Source organism: Mandrillus leucophaeus, unplaced genomic scaffold (assembly GCF_000951045.1).
Source record: "Mandrillus leucophaeus isolate KB7577 unplaced genomic scaffold, Mleu.le_1.0 Scaffold221, whole genome shotgun sequence".
Taxonomy (NCBI): Eukaryota; Metazoa; Chordata; class Mammalia; order Primates; family Cercopithecidae; genus Mandrillus; species Mandrillus leucophaeus.
Window position 1 is genome coordinate 2,813,268 of NW_012102266.1, and position 23,584 is coordinate 2,836,851.

At 34.3% G+C, this 23,584-nt stretch overlaps 1 protein-coding gene across 2 annotated transcripts in view; it reads right to left on the bottom strand.

Annotated features, from left to right (window-relative positions):
- Nucleotides 1-708: 708 nt before the first annotated feature.
- The window catches only part of PRRC1 (proline-rich coiled-coil 1), a 32,613-nt gene continuing 9,737 nt past the window's right edge, over nt 709-23,584 (bottom strand). The window contains exons 5-10 of one of the 2 annotated variants that reach the window (XM_011981196.1): nt 20,465-20,567; nt 17,284-17,447; nt 11,545-11,648; nt 7,921-8,023; nt 3,907-4,078; nt 709-2,011 (exon numbers count right to left, since the gene is read on the bottom strand). In XM_011981196.1, the coding sequence (XP_011836586.1) occupies nt 1,893-2,011; nt 3,907-4,078; nt 7,921-8,023; nt 11,545-11,648; nt 17,284-17,447; nt 20,465-20,567 (765 nt within the window). In that variant the 3' untranslated portion in view covers nt 709-1,892. Of the gene's footprint in view, nt 4,079-7,920; nt 8,024-11,544; nt 11,649-17,283; nt 17,448-20,464; nt 20,568-23,584 lie in introns of both variants that reach the window. The other variant, XM_011981197.1, reaches the window with a different exon arrangement.

Here is a 23,584-nt window from a genome sequence, read left to right on the forward strand (position 1 = left end):
CAATCTGAAAAGGTTACATACTGTATTATTCGACTATATAACATTCTGGAAAAGGCAACACTATAGAGACAGTTAAAAGATTAGTGGTTGCCAGGGGTTGGGGGACAGAAAAACATTTTAGGACAGTGAAAATCTCCTACAATATTATAATGATGGATACATGTCATTATACACTTGAGTAAACCCACAAGAATGTACAACACTAAGAGTGAAGCCTAAGGTAAACAATGGATTATAGGAGATGACAGGTCAATGCAGGTTCATCGATTGTTTATTGTTCATTGATTATGGATCACTCTGGTGGGGTGTGTTGATAATGGGGGAAGAAGCTATGCATATGCAGGGGAAAGGGATATATGGGAAATCTCTGTACTTTCCCTCCTTTTAATTAATTCTGCTGTGCACTGAAACTACTCTAAGAAATAAAACTACTCGAAAACCCAATAAGAAGTGTCCTCATGACCATAGGCCTTAACTTCTTGCCTATTACCTTTATCTCCAATGTGTCCTCTCCTCTAAATATTTTGAGTTCTTGGACCCTGAAGTTAACAACTCTGGTATATGTGAATATTACAGTTCCACTAGAAATAAGGTGGTTAAGTGGCTGTTGTATAAGAATTCTTGGCAGCCAGTAACAAATTTAGATAAAAAACAAATACGTGTCCTTTCAATATAAACTAGCATTTAAAAAAATCACTATACAACTTGGGAAATAAGTCAAAGCATTATTTATTTATGACATATTTACATACTTACAAAACTGATTTCACCCAATACATCATCCTGTGTAATATCATAAAATGAACACCATATCCAAGGAATAAAAATCCATATTTCTTAATAATTTATGTATAGCTCAACAACTTTTAGAACATAGAATATTATCAATTTGGCTTCACAAATTACAAAGTCCTATTTATAATTTTTTCTAGCCAAGGAACAGAGTAGATTCAACAGCATATTAAAGTAATTTAGTTAACCCTGAGTAATTACTAACTTGCATAATTTTGAATGGATGTATACAACACACTTTCATCTGCATTTTTACTTATACTATCACACTATCTTTTTGTCTGTATTTATCCACCTCAATTTTCAACTTCATTAATCTTCAGAAAAAAGAGGAACAAAGAACAGGAAAGTAATAACAACAGAATCGGACAAGGAAACTACTAGCACTGCCTAAACATTCAGCAGTCTGTGACACAGTTTAGGTCTAGGGTTGTCTCAAAAACCTAACAAAAGGAAGATCCCGAATTGAATAATCTGAGCACCTTGTCAACTAAGGTTGATATTAAATTACTTTTCCTGCATTCTGTTTCCTTTCACACTAATTAAATATATGTGTACAAGCTTATAAAATGCAATAATTTGGATTAAAATACAAAATTTTATATACAAAATATGAAATACAAGAGCTCTTCGGAAGAAAAAAAAAATCACAAAACAACCCCAACAGTGGTGAAGAACTACATTAAAGATGGCTTTTCCTAAGACAGAGGGAGAACAAAAGCAAATAGCACTCCCGCTCCGCCAAGGCTAGAGCAGGAGTTACAAGGAAACGGGCAGGAAGAGAACAGAACACTTGGGCTGGATGACAAGTGAAGGAAACTGGCCTCAGATTGATGATCAGCATATCTTATGCCTAAACACCACCACCAAGACTATCTGGCTAAGCTGCCATGGTGTGTTAGAGATAATGAGTTACTTTTCTTGCCCCTTTTACAACAGGGAAATCTAAGGACAACAAAATAAACAAAAGGCTGAGAAAGCTGAGCATGTGAAGTCAGTCATGCTCTGCTGCTTTTCAAAAACTCTGGGCCACAAACAGAACCAGAGAGGTTCATGTATTTCTCTCTTCCATCTGCCCGTCTCTCATCTTCCTCACCCACTCACACTGTTCCGAGCAGAAGGCCTACCAAGCCACCACGGGCAGGAAAATTATCTAGCTTCAACCAAGCCATGGAATAACTCTGCCACTGCTCTTTGGGGATTCTAGGAAAATAATCATCTAATGAAATGTCAATGTTTGTGATTCTATGAGAACAATTCTCAAAACATCAAAAAGACATTTGTGACTTGGTAAAATAAAAATCAAAGAAAAACTAAGATATTTTTAGAATCTGTAAAATTTCCTTATGATAGGAGGGAAAGCAGCAGAACTATTTTAAGTAAGGACATGCTTCCCTTCAGTTTGTAATGAAAGACTGTTTTGTCATCATGTCATTGCCATGATAAAATACTACTAGAAAAGGATAGCTTTTAAAATAAAGTATAGAAGCAAATGGTAGAGAAATGTACTTGAAGGAAGGAAAAGAAACTATTCTGTCCCTGTTACTCCTGGACAAAAGTGCACCAAGGCAACCTGTAACCTCTCTCTGCTGTCTCTCATGACTTTTAATGACACAGAAGTCCGATATTCACTGAACAGTCATTATACAGTGCTTGGAAAGTAACATAGATTTAATATTCAAATTTAATATTCATTCTTCTTATCCTCAGGTAAAAAAACAGCAGAAACCAAATAATGACTTGAAGTGGCATTAATACAAAGCAAACCTGATACCTAAAAACAGTGCAGGACAAGAGCTTCAACAGCTTTTATAAAACTGCCAGAGACCGTGCTAATTCTTTTACATCTAAAGAACTGTATAGAAGAGTAAAAAAATTAAGTTACATTTATATAAGAAACTATCTTCGAAAAAGTTATTTGAACTTGTATATACAAAGTTCAACAGTATTAAGAAAAAAAATTAATTATGATTTATATAAGTCCAAAAATGATAAAATATATTATTTGAGGGGAAAAGGCTTCCACTAAATAGAAACACAATAGACCAAATAAACTAGACTGAATATAAAATAAGTTTCTTTGAAAACATCCATAAAAAGTAAAGGCCAAATGGCACAAAGTTAAAAAAGTAATGCTTAAGGCAAACCAAGTAAGTAACCTTAATTAAAGTAAGAGACATACTATCCCATAAGCAATAAAGTAACCCCGTCTCCAAAATTTCTCTATTAAAATGTTTAGAGAGTATGAGTGGAAGCAGAAACAATGGCTGTTGTCAGAGTTTATTCTTGGAAATACTGAACAGCATTATACAAAAATAACTTGAATACTTCTGATTTAAAATATACTTGAATCATTTGCCCTTTAGCTGTCATATAGCAATGAAAAAATAAAATGTATTACCCCAATGTTCATAGTATAAATCTGGGAATGCCAAAAGTTATGTTTAAAATTGAAAAAGGTATGATTTTCCAGATTATATGTGTACATGATGGCCAAAAAAGAAAATGATCAATTCCATTATTTTGGCCCATATTACTGAAAACATGCACGGAAATGTGGAACATCTCCCTACAAGTAGGTGTCTTATAGTGACTGTTGAGCAGGCTGTTCAGCACCAGCCCTGAGATCGTGTGCACATACAAAAGGCATCAAAGACTGACAGGAAAAGAGATGAAGCCAAAAGAAATCATGCTTTTATAAACATTCAACCAACATGTTCTTTAATAATGTCTTCTTTAAAGAACAAAATAATCAAGTACATGGCATTAAATGTCTTTGCACATGAATTTCCAACTTATAAATTTGGTATGTTAAATTGTGCTGTAAATATATTTGTATATTTTCTTTTTTGAGAACTACGATAGGTGAAATGATATGACTATAAAAAGGATTTGTTTCTTTTTGTCTACTGGAATGACACAATGCCTTTCTAGAAAAAGAAAAATTGCAGCCTACAGGAAAACGATAAAAACTACTGGACTCATTTAGGCTATTCAATTTAGGAAGGTACAATCGCTTCTTTAACATCAAGCTAAAAGTGGGGGGAAAATCTCAGTCTCCTAAGTAAGTCTCCTCTCACACTGTCCTGGGTGGCAGGCGCTGTTTATACATGCCTGCTATTGCTCTGGCTGCACTGTAGATCATCTGCCGACGAGACATCCCAGTAAATGCCATGTGCCAATCAGTCCGGCTGACATTCAGTAAACTCTTTTCCAGGACTTCACCCACTGTCACCAAAAGGCCTGACCACCTCAGATTGTAGTCCTGGGGAGTTAGACTTTGAGCCTATGGAAAGATGAAATTGATATTACTTACAATACGTTTAAAAATATCATTGGAACTAGCTATAAGTGACATTTCAAAGTATTTCATGTTATTTTAAATACAGATTATGACAAACTCTGAGAAATACAGCTAGGCTGCCAATTATATCAAGTTACAATGCTAGAACACAATCAATATAATATTACACACATCTACTTTTTAAAAAATATCCCCATTAATGGGGCTAATAGTCGGAAGGTCTAAGTTCTTATTCTAAATTAAGTGTCACTTCAGGTTAATAGTAAGATTGGTACTAAAATCAGTGCTAAAGTTATCTTTTATAGTAATAAAATTTCAACCTGAAAGAGGAAAACTGCAAATTAAGGCTTAAATCCATTCAGAAAAGAGTTGCTCAATTATGGAAATTATCTTTGGAAATATAATTCACTTATTAATATGTATCAAATAATATCCAGTCCAGGACAACATCAACCACTGATGCAACATTCCTAATTGACTCAACTTGTATTTGCTCCTAATCATATCATTTATTCATCTACAAAGGAATGAAAGAAGAATAAACTCATTGTTTGATATCCAAGAATGATGTGGTTTTTCTGTTTTAGGGTGTTAGGTATAGTCCAGAGGAGTACAGCCACATCTAGAACAGATCTATACAGTTATACGACTACCAAATGTGCCATGTATTACAATCACCTGAGGAGCTCTTGTTTCTTGTTTCTTTTTTTTTTTTTTTTTTTTTTTTTTTTTTTTTTTTTTTTTTTTAAACAATATCCAGTTTCTCACATCCCACTAAGACAGATAACTGAGACACCAAGATAACGGAATTGGAAACTCTACAGCTGGTTCCAAGAGAAACAGTACAGTATTACATACATGAAATAGTTTCCAAGTAAATCTTATGCAAACAGTCCAGCACTTGGGAACCCCTGCTCTAAGTACTCTTTTCCAACGTGTATACCACAGTATCAGTATTTCACTATATTTCAAAGAAGATAAACAGCAGATATACTACTAAGGTCCTCAGAGACACCAGTAAAACTGTGCTTCTCAAACTATGGCATGCATATGAATCCCCTGAATATCTTGTTAAAATGCAGCTCCTGATTCACTAGTCCTGTGTTAGGACCCGAGAATTTGCATTTTAACAAATTCCTAGGTGATGCTTGTGATGTTAGGCCAAGGACCACATTTTTTAGAAACAAGGTATTTGATATTATTGGCAAAAATCCAGAACAGCTGGGGTTTTCTACGGGGGTGCAGAATCATTTATACTTAAGTTTAACCAAGTACAAATTGTATGAAATTTATTTCCAGATTTTTACTAAAATATATTGATAATTCTAATTACCTGAAGGGCTGATTTCTATTCCCTTAAATTAAAAAATTCCAACAAAAAAGTGTAAAACATTTTAGAATGAATAAAAAGAAACAGGGAGGAGAGTTCAATAGCTGAGGATAAAAAGAAGACATTTCAATGCACACAGTTTTGTATCTTCTAAATTTTAAAACCAAATGACACAAAATAAAACAAACAGAATAAAAAGCAAAGTAAAAAGCAAATAACACCCTAAATACCATTATTCAGAATTAACCACTATTAACAGTTTGCTGTGTATCTTTTGAGGCCTTTTTCCCTATTCTTACTAAAATTTTAAAGCACACACATACACCCCCCTGCTAGTAAATGGGATCATACTAGATGTGCTGTTTTTGACTTTTACTCAGCAATATGTAATAGCTATCTTTTGGTACTGGTACACACAAGTCCACTTCATTCTTTCATGTCTACTTCTTTCCAGTATATATTCCTAAAAACAAGATAAAAATTGTCCTTTGCAATGGTCAGACATCTAACACAGGAGTCAGCAAACTTTTTCTGAAAAGAGCCAGATGGTAAATATTTTAGGCTTTGTGGGCCAGACATTCTCTGTTGTAACTACTCAGTTCTGCTGCTATAGTACAAAAGCAGCTACAAACAATAAGTAAGCAAACTGGCATGGGCGTGTTCCAATAAATTTACTTACAAAAACAGATGGCAGGCCAGATTTGGCTGTGAGCTGCTGTTTGCTGACCCCAGGTCTATAGCAATGTTAACAGTGGCAGTGATGGGAGCATCCTCATAATTATAATGTTTCCAGTGTTTTATTTATTAGATCTGAAGTTTGCTTTGATTTTGCAGTACACACATACCCGTCTAATACTAGTTAGGTAAGAGCTATTAGTATGATTATTTCTAGCAAATACCTTCAACTTTATCAAAATCTTTTTTCTCCTTTCAATGCAGATGTTCACGTATTGAATTACATAAATTTACTATTGTTGAACCATTCTGTTGTTCTTGGGACAAATCTTTCATGGTCAGGATACAATGTTCTTATACATTTCTGAATTTTATTTATTAATTTTACCAATGGCTTTGACATTTAGTTCTTCGGACTATAATTTCATTTGAAGTTAAAAGAGGCTAGTCTCACCGAATTAACTGGAAAACTCTCTAACTCTATTTTTGATACCTCATACAGCAAGAGAATCATCTCTGAACATTTTATAGAACTCACTTATAACACCATCGGTACTCAGTGATTTTTTTTTTTTAAGTTACATAAAGTTCTTCCATTTTAATGCTTCAATTAAGTGGAATCCTATGAAACTGACAATAACATTAACTATTTCTGACCCTCGAAGGCAACAATGTCATCTGGTTCAACCTAATACTCTTAACTACGGCAAAATTTCTATTTTCCTAGAAAATCCACTCTTTCACCTAATTTTTCTAATTTACTGGCATAACAGTATACATAGTATTCACTTACAGTTCTTTAATCACCTTCATAGTGAAATGAGTTTAATGTTAATATCTATAAAAAGGTTTTCTTGAACTTCTGCAATGAAAATATGGAATAAAGGTTTCAGTAAAATTTCAAATTCTAAGCATCAATTCTTAGCCCCCTTTCTAAACTGTAAATGTCTAAGTAGACCAGAGGTTACTTTTAGGGATTATAGGAACACATATGCCAAATTTCCATGAAAGTACACACACATGCATTTTTCTTGGGAGACAGCCCAATAGTTTTCTTAGATTTTCAAATGCCTTCATGTCCCAAATAAGTTTGAAAGGCAGTTTTGAAATGATATTTAACAATGTACAAAGTACAACTGTAACAAAAATTTTATGAAATTAATGACAGAAAAAAGTTAATAGAATACCACTTAAGATCACAGAGATTCCAATGCAAGTATATATTTATATTCCATTTTGTTCACGAAAGGATTAGAGAAAACATACCAAAAAAAAGAGGAATAAGGATTATCATTTATACTTACATTCTCCTGGAAACCGTGTGGATAGGTACACTATTAGGTCCATTTTTCAGCCAAAAACCTAAAGACACGTGCCTATAAGGTTTCCAATGTCGACCTCACTAAAGACACTAAAGATGAACAGGAGGACAATCAAATCAAGGAAAAGGAAATGGAGATAACAGTGGAAATGAAATGTGACATAAAAGGGAAAGCAAACGAAAGGTGGACATAAAACAACTAGAAAAGGTAAATCTTTTCCTGAACATAGAGTAAAAACAAAGAAAAAAATGAGAGAAATAATGATTAACCATATAATGTATTGCCTTTCAAAGACACCTGGAAAACAAAAGGAGGAAGGTACCAAAACAACATGGAAGAACCAGGAAATTAAAAAGCAAAGAAAAATACTAAAGAAAAATGACTGAAACAAAATCAAGAACGTATTTCTAACAAAAAAATGAACACGAATTTTTATTTCGAAAACAATATTGCAAGTTTCTCTGGAGCATCATGAAAAAGCAAAGGAGAAAACCAACCTGCTGTACAAATTCCAAAGGCACTGGTGTGGCTTGTGTAAATGTTTCTAGATGAATGCCATGGACAGGATCTTCAACCACCAAACAACCAATGTCAAACCATCTGCAACAGAAATACGAGTTCAGACGGTTTACATGCCAAATAAAACTTATCGTGAATAGACAAAAAGAGAAAACAAGTACTATTATTCAGCTAGAACAGATTTCAAAAAGGAAATCTTTTTCTTACCAACTTGCAAAAGGACAACTCATAAAAACAACAGAAAAAAATTACTCTGTATTAATTCTAAGAGGAAAAAATATAGACAATAACCACAAAGAAAAAATAATTTAAAAACACTTATCATAGAAAGCTTCCTTTCCATGGGAAGGGAGAATAATCAAAGTAAGGGTACTCAAATATGCAACAGGTAAATTTACATACATTGTATATGCAAACTGCTTATAATGAGTAATATTTTTCAATTGTCACTTGCTAAAATATGGGAAATTTTATAATACCAACTCTGTCATGAATATATACCCAACTAAGTTAATAACAAATTAAAAAATAAGTTCACTCAGAGGAAATACTAACAAATACTCTCTTCATTACTAATAAATCCTTCTAATCACAATTTCTGAATTGTTCACAATGAGTCAGTCTTTGAAAACAGCCTCATGAAATTCAGGACACTTCTCTTCATTTAAAAAGACTTACATATTATACAAAATGATAAATTTTTAAAATGACTTAAGTGAAAACAATTGTAGTACCAGCCAAATTTTAGCTAACCCAAATCATGAAACCACCAGATACCCTCAAAACATGAATTTAAACAATAAAAGGATATGAAGCAGGAAAATGTTTCATGTCTATTTTTTAATGTAAATCTAATAAAATGCAATGAAATATAAAATGGATTAGTAGACTTGCATTTACACATTCAAAAAAACAACCAAGTAAACTATAGAGTAACATAAGTAACTTTACTGAATACTAAGATGGCACTTTATAGTGTGTATAGTGTTCGTATCCTGAAACTGTTTAAAATTAAAAACATTAAATAATGACATTTATTTTATTTGGTAGACTAATAGATATTTTGTATTTTACAACAACAACTTTCTCAATGAAGAGAATGTATTTGTGAAGCCTCCATAAAGTCAAGCTTAGCTAAATTTTATTTTGCTTTATTTTGCATAATTTGCACACCGTAATGTCTATGATGAATAACATACTAACCAAGCTTTCAGGTGTGGACATCCTAAAAAGTGTTACTGAAGGTATGAGGAGAGTTTTTTCTATGATGCCAGTGAATATATCTAAGAACAACGACCTAGCCTTGACTCAGCTCAGACTGTGACTGAAGTACACTACATTACCCTCCCTTCCTCACACCCCTACAATTGTGTTTATTATTATAGAAGAGAGGATGAAACTTCTCAAGATCACCTAAAGACTCTAGAGTTTTGTTTTGTTTTCTAAACAAGGGTTTTCAAAGATTACTATGCATTCAGAGAGACAGCACCATATATTCAAACCAAAAGGAAAAAGGAGACTAAAACAGACCCACAAGTGACTCTGATATTGGAATTAGTAAACAAGGATTTAAAAGTAACTATGGTTCACATATTCAAGAAAAGAGAGGTAAAGATAGTCCAACTAGATTAGAAGATATAGGCATTCAAGAGATAAATTGAATCTATGTTTTAAAAGGTAAGAACTCTATGTAAGAGTTTAACAACACTCTGGAAACAGCAGAAGGCAAGATTAGTGAACCTGAAGACAGGTGAATAGAAAATGTCAAAACTCAAGAACAGAGAGAAAAAAGAGAGTGGGAAAAAAAATCTGACAATGTGAGACACTGTCAAAGGTGAATGGGCATGTAATTAAGGTCCTACAAAGAGAAGAGGGAGGAATGGGCCAGAAGCAAGTTTTGAAGACATAATTGTAAAGAATTTCCAAAACTGAAGATACTAATCCACAGAATCAAGAAGCTCAGCGAATCCACAAAAAATAATTATGAGAGCAAGTAAGCAAGCTAATACATATAATCATACCACGCTAAAACTGCAAAAAACAAAACAACAGAGAAAACCCTAAAAGCAGCCAGAGAAAACAACGTATTATCTTCACAGAGATAATACACAAGAAGATGGAGAGAAGACTTTTTAACAGAAATGATGGAAGCCAGAAAACAGTATCATGACATTTTTAAAGTGCTGAAAGAAAATAAACTGCCGACCTGGACTTCTACATCCAGCAAAAATAAAGGTGAATTAAAGCACTTTCAGGTAAACAAAAGCTGAGAGAACTGGTAGTGAGCAGCTCTGAACTGTAATGTATTATCAAAGGTTTAAGTACTTTAGGCTTCCTTTAGAAGAAAAATGACCCCAGACAGAAAAACAGAAACACAGGAAAGAATTCAGAGAATAAACAAATACTGACTGCAAAGAACACTACCAGTTATGTTTTAAGAGCTTAAAATATATGCAGAATTAAAATACTTAACAATGACACTGCAAAAGGTGAAAAGGGAGTGAATAGTATTAATAGTAGTACTAGTATTATCACAAGTTAAAATTTTTATTATAATACATCAAAAAGGCATATTGTAATTTCTAATGTTAATTATTAAATGAACAACAATAGGTTAACAGAAAAGGTGACACAATAATCACTGGATGGTTTCTCAGTGCTTACATAGAAAGTTGAAACTTATCAACCTAGAATTCAGAGCTCCATTTGGCCAAGTTTCGCCTCTTCTTCAAAATCCGGTTCAAGCCCTAATTATTCATGAATTTCACCTGACACTATCTCCATGGTTACCTCCACTGAAATTTTACATATTTCCTGTCAGCAAAAAATTATGTTTCTCTTTCTATAATTACTTAAAACTGCTCATCTGTGTACTACATATATCTTCTCTCCCACTGGCCTATAATATGCCTCAAAGTTGGAGGATATATTTTGCGTATTACAAGCCACAAAATGCTATGCCCATTGTTATTCAACACTGAACAAACAAATAAAAAATAAAAACAACAAAACCACAATGCAATTACCAAAGAAGGTAAATTTCAACAAAGGGAAGTTATTTTAACATAAATCAATTAAGCAAATTAAAAATTTTTCCCATAAAAAGCCACCTAATAAAAATGCATAGCCCTCAAAAACGATGATGAATTATGCTGTCTGGAGGTTTTTCTAAACTATTATGAGTACAGGAGAGACAGTGCTCACTAGAAACTCAAACCTAGTGAATGCCATCAGGCCTTCTTGCCCATACATTCCATGACTTTGAATAACTATGTGAATAATTGTGTTTGCTACTCATCGTCAGTTATATCCACACAAACTCTATCATGTTATACTTAGTGCCATTTTAATAAGTAACTATTAGCATGATATCAGAAAGCAGGCATGACCATCTCCATTTTAGAATTAAAAAAAGAGACACAAGGATAGAAATGCCAGCTAAGTCATGCAAGACACACAGCTAGTTAAGTGATATAAGCCAGCATCAAAATATACTTTTCTCTCTGGTCATAAAACAGGAGACACTTTTTGCTAAGTATTCAGTGTCAACTCCCAGACCCAATTATATTTTGCTTCCAAGAGAAACATAATAACCTTCTTACTTGTCAGGCAGCAATTCTGCAATGAAGTTTTCTACTGACACAGCTGTCTGTTTTTCATGGATCACCCCAGTTCGACGCAAGCTATCTATCCGTTCCTGGGCACCCTAAACAACAATGGCAGAGGTTAGAAACCATTTCAAATTACTAAATATTAAATATACTAATTTATGATTACACAATACATGCATATAGGCAAACACATATATACTCACTGTAAACATTCAAACAATACAAAAATATAGAGTAAAAAACGACAAAGTACAATTGTATTTCCTCAGTATCAACAGTCTGGGGTACACCTTCCAAATTATTCCATGTGCATTATGACGTTGGTTGCTATTGTGAAGTGGATTATTTTTACATTACATTTTCTTATTGATTGTTACTATTAAATAATTTAAGAAAACTGTATTTTTTAATGTTGATCTGGCAAGAGGCCATCTTATTACATACAAAGTTTTTATCAGCTCCAGCAGTTTTGCAGTTAACTCGCTCTTGAAATTTTCAGGTAGACAATCATATCAATAATAAATACGTTTTTCTCTTTCTTCTGATTCCTTTTAAATATACATGCACCAAAATGACCAGTTACTTAAAATAAAAAGCTGCAAATGTATACATTGTATACATTACACCACAGCTTATTCAACAAAATAATTACCATTAAAGAAGCAAAACTGAATGGTTGAGAACACTATACAGATAACTCAAAATCATGAACTGATTATATGTAATAGAAAACTAAAAGCTGGATTACTCAGGGAAAAGGTTTCTGTTTTTTGCTTTTATCTGAACCATTTCATAAAAGCTAACCACGAACAATGTGATGAACATGTGTTCAAAACACAATATAAAAAGTCTGAACAAAAGTAGCCATTGATAATTCTTATAAGGACAGCAGAGTTAAACAGACAATATCAGATTAAATGGTCAATTCTCATGCAAATGAAAATTAAGAAGGCTAGGACACATCTCGAGAAAACTCAATTTATTTCAGAGACAACTGAAATAAAGAAGAGAAAGTGACAACTGAACGAGAATGTGTAAGACAATTTAAGATATTAGCTTGTAAAGATGAAGATGAGGCCGGGCGCGGTGGCTCAAGCCTGTAATCCCAGCACTTTGGGAGGCCGAGACGGGCGGATCACAAGGTCAGGAGATCGAGACCATCCTGGCTAACATGGTGAAACCCCATCTCTACTAAAAATACAAAAAACTAGCCGGGCGAGGTGGCAGGCGCCTGTACTCCCAGCTACTCGGGAGGCTGAGGCAGGAGAATGGCGTAAACCCGGGAGGCAGAGCTTGCAGTGAGCTGAGATCCGGCCACTGCACTCTAGCCTGGGCGACAGAGCAAGACTCTGTCTCAAAAAAAAAAAAAAAAAAAAAAGATGAAGATGATAGGATTTAAAGTACAATAAAACCAAGACTGTATATTTTTGCTCACTATTCTACCTCTAGTTTCCAGCAAAGTGCCTAACTTAATAGGTGTTCTCACTAAGAACTTACCACATAAAAAAACTGAACAAAGAAAAAAAGGCTTCTGAAGGCCTATGTGGTCAATGTTAAGAATACAAATAGTGTAAACATGGCATCACCAAATCTAATAACACTTAAAGAGGCAGCTGTTGATTTTGAAAGCAATGTAACAGATAAGATGAACTTAATTATTTATAATGGATGTTACAAATTTGCTTAATTCACTCCTCCCATGAGGCAGTTATGGCTAAAGTTTGATTTTTAAAAAGCTTAAGTAAACGTTAATTCAGTAAAAACTATTAAGGGATTAGTAAGATGTAAAGAGATTCATCCCCAAACCCTTTGAAAGTGATATCTCAGCTATGCACTACAACAAAATATTCCTAGATTTTATGCTTCCAGGGAACAGAGACTCAGTTTGTTCATTTTTCACTATCCTACAGCACAGAGCTTTATATTTCATAGGATTCACAAAACAATTAAAATTAATTAGTTCCTGCAAGAAACAGGATAATAAGCTAGGTAGACAAGGTTTTTTTTGTTTTTTTTTTTTATAAAATCCGTAAGAAAATGAAAACGGGGTTATATCTGGCCTTTCTTTTTCCTCTGACCACTACATTAATTAAATGTGGCCTCTTTTGGAGTTCCAAATACAGACATTTTAATATTAGTCCCTACCAATGTTTTGAGAATGAAATTTTATTTTTTAGCAATATAAGAGATCAAGAATCAGGTAGTTTAGAGACCATATTAAAATAATCATTTCAGAACTGAAGAACAATACTATAAGAGCTTATACTAAGCAACTTGGTTCAGTGAATAGTTAAAATTTTATATATTTTCATAAATGCTTATAGATACTATATTTGTTGAATATAAAACTATATAAAACAGTAGTCATAACTACAACTGGCTTTTCAATAAAGTTAATATTCAGCATAAAAGTTCTAGAAGCTTCCTAACTTTAATTTTAGCTGAACTGATTTACTTCCTTAAATAATTTCCTATTTCTAAAAGGCAACTTAAGTTTAGTTCAGAAAACCCATTTACTTCAAATAAAATCTGATTGGGGAGAAAACAGGTTAAAATTTTATACTCTAAGATTCTACATTATTTTTCTTCTCATTAGCTCCCTCTACTGTTTCTGGAAAAAAAAAAAAAAAACGACAAATTTACAAATCACTTTCTTATATATTAGTTTCAATGAATTTCAGTTTTGAGCTTGTACTGAAAATTGTGGGAAAAATTCATATGTGTAAATTTGAAGGATAAAAATCAGCAGTAAAATAATCTGTCAAATGCTATTATAACAAGATAAATGAAACTACAATAATTTCCATCAAATAAGGTTACCAACTTCCATATCACATTTATATAATGTTTCACAATTCAGAGAAAACTCTCATTTTAGTCTCTAATTTCAGTGAAATGAACTCACCATTTTGTCTAATAACCTATTTCTATTTAGGATTTTTTTCAGTTTACACTCTGCAACTAAATCTTGAAAAGTCTTCCTTCTTAGACCTATAAACTCTTTCCAACTTGCAAAACCTCCTGGGAAATCTTGAAATACATTCTCAATCTAAGTATGTGACATGTTCTAGTCTTTCAACTAAAACTCACCCATATAAATGCTTATGGTTTGTCATATATATGTCTGTGTATATATGTGTCTGTATATATATATAACTGGTTTAATGTACAATTATTATGTATACATACTTATTTTACCCATTTACTGTACTTTTTTTTCATTTCTAGATTAAATTCAAACCCTACAGCCATCAGTTAGTTTTGCTAAATTTTATTAGGTCTAAACACCTATGACCAAAGAAAATCTTATTGGCAATGTACACTAGGGCTCGAATTCAAGAGAAACCTACTACAGAAAAGAAGCACTTCAAAGTGCATGTGCTTTTGGCAGCTCTGCTGTGTGTGTAAGGACAGACCACTGTGAAATGTGAAAAGGCAGAAAACATGTAATTTAATTCATATTATATACAATGCATTACATTTAGATATCGAGTATAACTACTGCCTAATAGCCCCTAATACAGAAAAGTGGTTTTGCAGTGAGTACGCATATGTGTAAAAGGACTTCATATTCTATTTAAATAAAGTACTAAATACAACTCAAAGAGCATCTCAAACTTATGTAGCACTACCTAGTAGAATTAAAAATTAATCTAGTATCAGTGTGGGTTTGTGTTTAGTGACTAATTATAATTAATGCAACAGACTTTTTCCCCAGTGAAATATGCTATGTCAATTACTTCATTCCAATGCTTTACAGGCATTAAATGAATGCAGGTAAAGGGTCTATGTGCCTGGCTCATGGGATGTTCTCAATAAATGCAGGCTATTATAAGCTCCTTTAAGTAACAGAATGTCATATATGAAAATGCATTTATCCTTAAACATAAATACAGTTGATCCTATTATTTTTGTGGATTCTACGTTAATTGTGAAGTTGACTACACACTGAAATTTATTTACAACCTCAAAATCGGACATGCACAGAGCTATGAGAAATTTGAGTTGCCTGATGCATACACTCCTAGCTGAGGTTGAACATGGCAGTGCCCTGTCTTCTTCTTTCAGCTGACATAACGTAAACAGGTATCCTTTTTGGGGTCTATTTAGCACCTCTTTTTTGCATCTTTGTGTTTGTTGATGTTAACTGCTGTTTTCAAATGGCCCCCAAGTGTAGTGCTGGAGCGCTGTAGTGTTCCTAAGCAGAAGATTATGATGTGCCTTACTGAGAAAACAAGTGTGTTAAATAAGCTGCATTCAAGCATGAGTTACAGTACTGCTGATTGTGAGAGTTCAATATTAATGAATCAAAAATATGTGCATGTATGTGTATAAAAATGTATTTAAACAGAAAGAAGCATAAAACAAAGTTACGTATTGACAGGTTGGGCAAAATGTGACCAGGGGCCCACAGGTACCTAACCATCATATCTCCCCTGGGAGCAACGACTCAGTATTCATGAATTCAGTGTGTAGCAACGTTATAGAACATACTTATGTTGAAAAACAAGAACTGTCTGTCTTACAAATAAGATTTCTTGATGGATGAGAAGTGGGTAATGAGAGAAGTCAGGGCTGACTCCAAGGTCTCTTGCCTGAGAAAACAGAAGGATAGAACTGCCATCAATTAAGTTGGAGAAGGCTAGAAGGAGCAAATGTGGAGGAAAGAAGTTAAGTTCTAGACATATTAAGTTTGAGATATTCAAGTAAAGTTGTCAAAAAGCCAACTTATATATAAATCAAGAATCTACAGAAAGGTCTCAGGTGGAGATTTAAATTTGGTACTGTCAGCACAGAGATGGTTTTTAAAGCCATGGGATAGTCTGAGAGTTAACTGATAAGGAGAAAGTGACCGTCAGAAGACTGGAAAGAGGAGGAATCAGCAAAGGAAGTACAGAAGGAGCGAGCAATCAATGAAGGAGGGAAAAACTAAAGTGTGGTATCTGGAAGTCAAGTGAAAAAAGCATTAAAGAGAAGTGCATGATCAACTGTCTCAAAAGCCTCTGATAAGTCAAATAAGATGGAGAACATTAGCATGAGCTTGAGAGCACTATCAGTGGAGTGCTGGACGTGAAAGCCTAACTGAGGCAGACTTAACTGAATGTGAAAAGGATACAAGAAAAGTGCTGGCAACTCTTTGGAGTTTAGCTGCAAAAGGAAGCAAAATAGGTCATTAAGTTATAGAGGAAGGGAGGTCAAAGAATTTGTTGGGGTTTCCTTTGGTTTTTCCTTTTTTTTTCAAGGTGGGAAAGATGTTTGTATGCCAGTGAACTGTTCATTTCTTCTTGTATGACTGTATGCTGGTAATAATACAAAGAGAGGAAAATAAAGTATGAAAGAGAGGATGGAATTCTTAGAACTTACACATTTTTAAGCATTATCAATAGGGATAACAAAAAGTTTATGCGATTCAAGGGATATTATCATCTCAGTAATTGATGTGAATGTTAATGCTGGATTAAGAAGATCTCGTTTAGGACTAACTACTCTCTTTTTGTGCTCTCTCAATGTTTCTTTCGCTCCCACAATAATCAAAACCTATCTTAGATTTCTTTAAATTAAAACTCCACTATATCTTCATAATACAACAGGGCTGTCCACTAAAACCAAAGTTCATCGCTATTTCAGTATGGAAAAGCCTATTAGCTCCATAGAGACAACAGATTATCAGAATTATGAAAAAATTAAATGCCAGTTTCTATGTCCTGAAAATGGTGTTCTATTACTCACTTTCAATCCAGCTGCATAGCCCACTGGTTGTGGGGCAATATTGGACTGTCCAGCTTCCCCCACAACCACAGCTAAGCCAAAGACCTCCTGGAAGGCATCTCGGACAGCAGCAACTTTTACTTCTTTATTTGAGGTCACAACAATATCCAATTCACCTCCAGATTCTACAAAGACCAGAGGAAAATTTAAATTTCAAATTAATGAAATTTTCATAATTACTACCATACCAGGTGCTGACATCTAATTTACATAATTATTACCAGTTTCATAAAACCATGCAAGCTATAGATCATTATCTTTTTTATATGGTTGAGAAAACTGAGGCCAACAAAGTTTTGACCAAGGTAACTTATCTACATAGTACTAATGTCAGGACTTAAAACTGACATTACATATCACAAGCCAGAAATTACATATTTGGCTTGTTAAGTGTAAGTTACACATTTAGTATACTCTATTTATGGAAAATTAAAATAAAGACTTACTGATAGTAAGTGATTTGTCAAAGAGCTGCATAGAAGTTACGCACTAAACAAGGGCTACCATGAAATATACTTTTTACCTAGAAAATAGTTTAAATATGGGGTCATCAAGCTTTTTATTAAATATCCCCACAATGTTCTGAGCATATACCACACATAGAAATCTTAACGTTTCTGTGATACAATGAATTCAAAGCCCTGGTTCTAAACACGGCACATTCTGATATTTGGCATTAATAGCAAAAAAGATTTTTCATGAAAATTGTTTATAATGTAAACCACTGTGCCCTAGAAACCAGGCTGTTTTTCCCTAATAAATATCATGTGGAACAGTGAGAGGTATTTTCAAATATTTGGGTTTTAAAAACAATGGATCTCTTTTTCCTGACTGACATGTTTCACAGATCACATCTTTACTGGAAACGTCAGAAGCTACTAGAACACAAAAGAAAGGAAGAATATACTTTTTTTTTCACTTTTTTCCTCCACATGGGACACATCTCTTGATCTTAGCTAAGTACTGCTCCAGTAAGCTTCAGCTCAAAATGGCTTTTCAGCTTGTGATGAGTAGTCCTGCCATTTCTAGTACTTTCTGCGTTTCTTGACACATTTGAAATTGTTACATCAAGTGATTCCTAGAATATCTGTATAAAAATACCTTAAGATGGCTGGGCACGGTGGCTCACGTCTGTAATCCCAGCACTTTGGGAGGCCGAGGCGGGAGGATCACAAAGTCAAGAAATCGAGACCATCCTGGCCAACATGGTGAAACCCCGTCTCTACTAAAAATACAAAAATTAGCTGGGCATGGTGGCATGCACCTTTAGTTCCAGCTACTCGGGAGGCTGAGGCAGGAGAATCGCTTGAACCCGGGAGCTGGAGGTTGCAGTGAGCCGAGATCTCGCCACTGCACTCCAGCCTGGCGATAGAGTGAGACTCCATCTCAAAAAAACAAACAAAAACAAAAACTGAAAAACCTTAAGATTTACTTTGAGTTGTTTTGTTAGATAAGAATGGTGATGCTCTGCTGTCAGTAAAAGTGTCAGCTTTTTTGAATTCAATTTTATTACTTTTTAAAGCTGATTAAGTTACGACATTTGCTAATAATAGAAATTTCATTTCTGTACCTTTCTTTTTTCCCCTCAGTGTTATACATTTTTCTTGGTGTCATGAAGACTAGTGGTCTGAGAAACTTCCTTGGGTATGAGCTCTGCTTTTATCATTTACTAGCTTCTTCACCTTGGGGAAGTCACTGAGCTTGTTTCTTTGTAGAAAAATACTTGCCATCCAGCCTGGCCAACATGGAGAAACCCCATCTCTACTAAAAATACAAAAATTAGCTGGACGTGGTGGCACATGACTGTGGTCCCAGCTACTCAGAAGACTGAGACACACGAATAGCCTGAACCCAGGAGGCAGAGGTTGTAGTGAGCTGAGATCTTGCCACTGCACTCCAGTCTGAGTGACAGAGTGAGACCCTTTCTCAAAAAAAAAGAAAAGAAGAAAAACACCTGGCACCTCATAGGGTTTGCTCTAAGGATTAAATAAGGTAATTGCTTTCACAGTCTAACATAGTACAGCCATTAAAACAGCAAAAGCTCCAAAAATACTGTTTCCTTCATTCAAAACACATACTTGCAAAGAAAAGAACATACATGGCAGAGCCCAATTTTGAATCCTTTGGACAGTTACAAACACAAAGAAAAACTCAGCTGATTTAATGCTTGATTCAATTTTCTACTACAAGGGAAGCAAAGTGGCTAACTGTAAAAAATTTGAACATAAGTTCAATACAGCTTCACCAAGTTGTGAGATCTAGGGTGATAACTTACATCCCTATAAACCTAGGTTCCTCATCCAAAACTTGAGGAAAATACCTACCTTGCAGAGCTCTTATGAGAAAGTGTCTGGCAGAAGCATTCAATAAAGACACTTAACCATTGCTAGGCCTTCTCCTTTGATATTTACTAGACAGTAAACTACCAACTAGTCAAGACTTGTGAAAGCTATTGGCTTTTTATTGCCACTGAAATCTCTGTTCAGGTACCTGCTGCACAATTTTGACTTAAAAGTTATCTTTTACAGAATTACTAATAATTGGTCACTGAGACTTGTAAGTGGTATTTTTTCACATATTGGACACGCACATAAAAATTAAATAGCAGACAGTATCTATCAACTGTCTGGAAGATTCTGGATGATTAGTGTTCAGAAGTGGTTAAAAATAGCTTTCCCAATATACCCAGTCATCAGATATTATTAACTAGATTTGCTTACTCCAAAAATATTATTCCTCAATTACATAAACACATTTAATTAAAATAGATAACAGGAGAAATGTAAAAAAAAAAGTATGAAACAAGCATTACTTCAAATGTCAGTAGTGAATAAAGTAAAATTCATATAAAGCTATGTTAACCTGTATTTAAAATTAAAATCAGCAAGCGTACTAATAACTCATGGCTTTTACTCCTTCTAAGATCATTCTGTGGGATTTTCAAAAGTTATTTAATGATGACTTTTAAAAAAGATGAATTAGTAACACCAAAAACTAAGACTGACAATCAAATTAATGCAAGAACATAATAGGAATTTCCACTGATTACACAATCAGTGGAAACAGAGAATTACAATTAGTGGCTGACATAGACATACACTTTTTAAAAAATGGCAGACACTGGTCTAACTTAAGTACATACTGATATAGGGAGCCATGCCAGGGTCCAGCGTTGTAATCATGCTTTCTACTGAATGTTTTGTCTTATCAAGCACAGACTTCACCATAGGATTCCCAGCCACACCCTGCATAAAACAAATTAATATGTAAGTATTTACTCTAAGTGAGGAACACCATGACCATGATTGTGAAGAAAACTTTTTTAAGTTTCCAATGCATCCTAAACCAGTACTTCTGTAAGACATATAAGGTCATGACAATATCAAATGGCTATTAAGTTTCTAAATGATACTCTCAATTTTTCTTCCTGACTCATAGCAGTGTGCAGACCAGCAGCAATCTACAGACCACGCTTTGAGTAGCACGGGTATGGAAAGGATGCTATACTATATATACACATATATATGTGTTTATATACATATATTTATTACATATATATAATTTCATTTCTACCTATTTATATAAAAGATTGGGCAAAACTTGTCCCTTAGGGTCCCAAATAAAGGTCCCAATCAGGTGTCTACATAAGTCCACACTTGTTCCCTAATAAAAAATAAATGAGTAAAAACACCTCTCATCTGGGGGCAGAACAGTTACTTATTACCTTAACACACAACATTTTGCTATCTTCTACTAGTTTCTTCTTTTTCCTACTTTTTGTTTCTCATTTTATACATTCCCAAACTCTCCATTTATAGTCAGATCTATTTCTCTGGATTCTTAGAGCCATTATTACTAGACAGAAGGAACCACGTCTTGAGTATTCCTTCCTGTGCGATATTTCACAGAGGGTAAAAGACACTCCAGGAAGCAGTGCCTCCTGAGATGGCATCTGACTAACCTGCCATGATTCCCCATCTTCCAATCTGCCATTAAACTAAGGTGACTCAGGAAAAGATTAGTTCATAAAATTGAAATTTAAGACTGCCAACCAACCATATGCTGAAACATCATGACTTACTACTATTTATAAGACCTATAAAGTTGAACTGGGTATTACAATTCATGACAAACACACTGACACATGCTCCTAACAAGAGACAAAATGTTGTAGTCTGTATGCAAAAAAAACTTTTTTAAAGTACAGAGGGGTATTAAAAAAAAAACAAGCTTACACATTCCTGAAACATGAAGCTCAAATACTATAAATCAGTCAACCATCTATCAATTTTAAATCTTTAATACAATAATAAGTTATAATAATAAAATTGCAAACAAACCCTTAGCTGAATATTGGAACTTGGCAGAATGATTTCAAAATTCATTGGAGAAAAAAACTGGGAAAGATGAGTAAAAAAAAATTCAGAAGAAAAGAGAAATCAGCCACTTACACAACTTACACAACTAAATACTGATATACATTTATAAATGCAGACTTGAACTGTCCTTTCTATCTTATCACTGAATGCTCCACATCCCCACGTCAGCAAATATTAGTACAATGAACACAAAGTAAATAATTAAAACAGTGTGCTCTACTACAAGAACAGGGAAACAGCAATGGACTACAATACAGAGGCCAGAAGCTGATTTTAACACACAATTTCCTAAGGAAGATAAAGGAGTCATAAAAAATCAATGGAGACATGATATTGAAAGACTCCATTGAGTACCTGGAAGAAAATTAAGTTTGATCTCTCCCTCGTATAGTAAAGAAATATCAACTATATTAAATGCTAAGTGTCTAAAAAATTAAACGTTAAGGGAACTAGAAAGGGATCATAGAAAAACATTTATCACAGTATCATAGTGGGAAAAGGTCTTTTTTAGCATTAAAAAAGAAAAAAAATGTAAAGAAAAAGAGAGGCCACCTGCAGTGGCTCATGCCTGTAATCCCAGCACTTTGGGAGGCCGAGGCGGGTGGATCTCCTGAGGTCAGGAGTTCGAGACCAGCCTGGCCAAAATGGTGAAACCCCGTCTCTACTGAAAATACAAAAAAATTAGCCAGGCGTGGTGGCAGGCACGTGTAATCCCAGCTACTTGGGAAGCTGAGGCAGCAGAATCGCTTGAACCCAGGAGGCAAGGTTGCAGTAAGCCAATATCGCGCCACTGCACTCCAGCCTAGGTAACAAGAGCAAGAAGGGGAGGGGAGGGGAGGGGAGGGAAGGGATTGATATAACTGACTCCTGAAACTGAAGAACTTTTTTGTCAAAAAGGGTAATAACATTAAAATGTAAACTAAAAGTTGAGAAAACTGCAACATATGAGCGCAAACAGAAAAGTACTCTTACTGTATTAGGAACTCTTACAAATTAATAAAAGAAAATCATCCCAATTTAAAACTAGGCAAAGAACATAACCAATATTTCACAAAAGAAAAATACAAATGGCTAAAAATCATATGAGAAAATGTTCAAATTCAGTAGCAAAGGAAAGCAAATTAAAATGTGGTATTATTTTTTGCCTGTCAAATCAGATAATATCCTAGTCCAAATAAATAACTACTGCTGGCAAGTGAAAAATGCTATACCAGTGTATTTTGGTATAAACTTCCAAGAGTGGAATATGTATCAATTTTTTCAAATGTTCACTCAAATGTTCATCAGGAATTAATTCAGAGGAAAAAAAAGATGTCCATAAAGATTTACATACAATAGTGCTCATCATAGTTTTTTGGTGTTTTTTTTTTTTTTTTTGAGACGGGGTCTCACTGTCACTCAGACTGGAATGCAGTATCATGATCACAGCTCACGCAGCCTGGACCTCCTGGGCTCAAACAATCCTACCACCTCAGCCTCTGGGTAGATGGGACCACAGGTACATGCTACAATGCCTGGATAACTGTTTTAAGTTTTTGGTAGAGACTGGGTCTCATTATGCTGCTCAGGCTGGTCTCATATAGAACTCCTGGGCTCAAGCAATTCCCCTGCCCGGGCTTCTCAAAAGTGTTAAGATTACAGGCATGAGTCACCATGCCAGACCTAATCATTATGATGATTTATTGATAAGAATTACAATTAGAAGAGATCTCTTCTACAACATGGTGACTATAGTTAAGAACAACATATTATATTCTTGAAATATGAAACCTTATATTTAAGGTTTTGTAAGTTTTCTCATCACAAAAAAATGTGAATATGTGAGGTATTGCATATGTTAATCAGCTCAATTCAGCCATTCCAGAATGTATACACGCTTCATA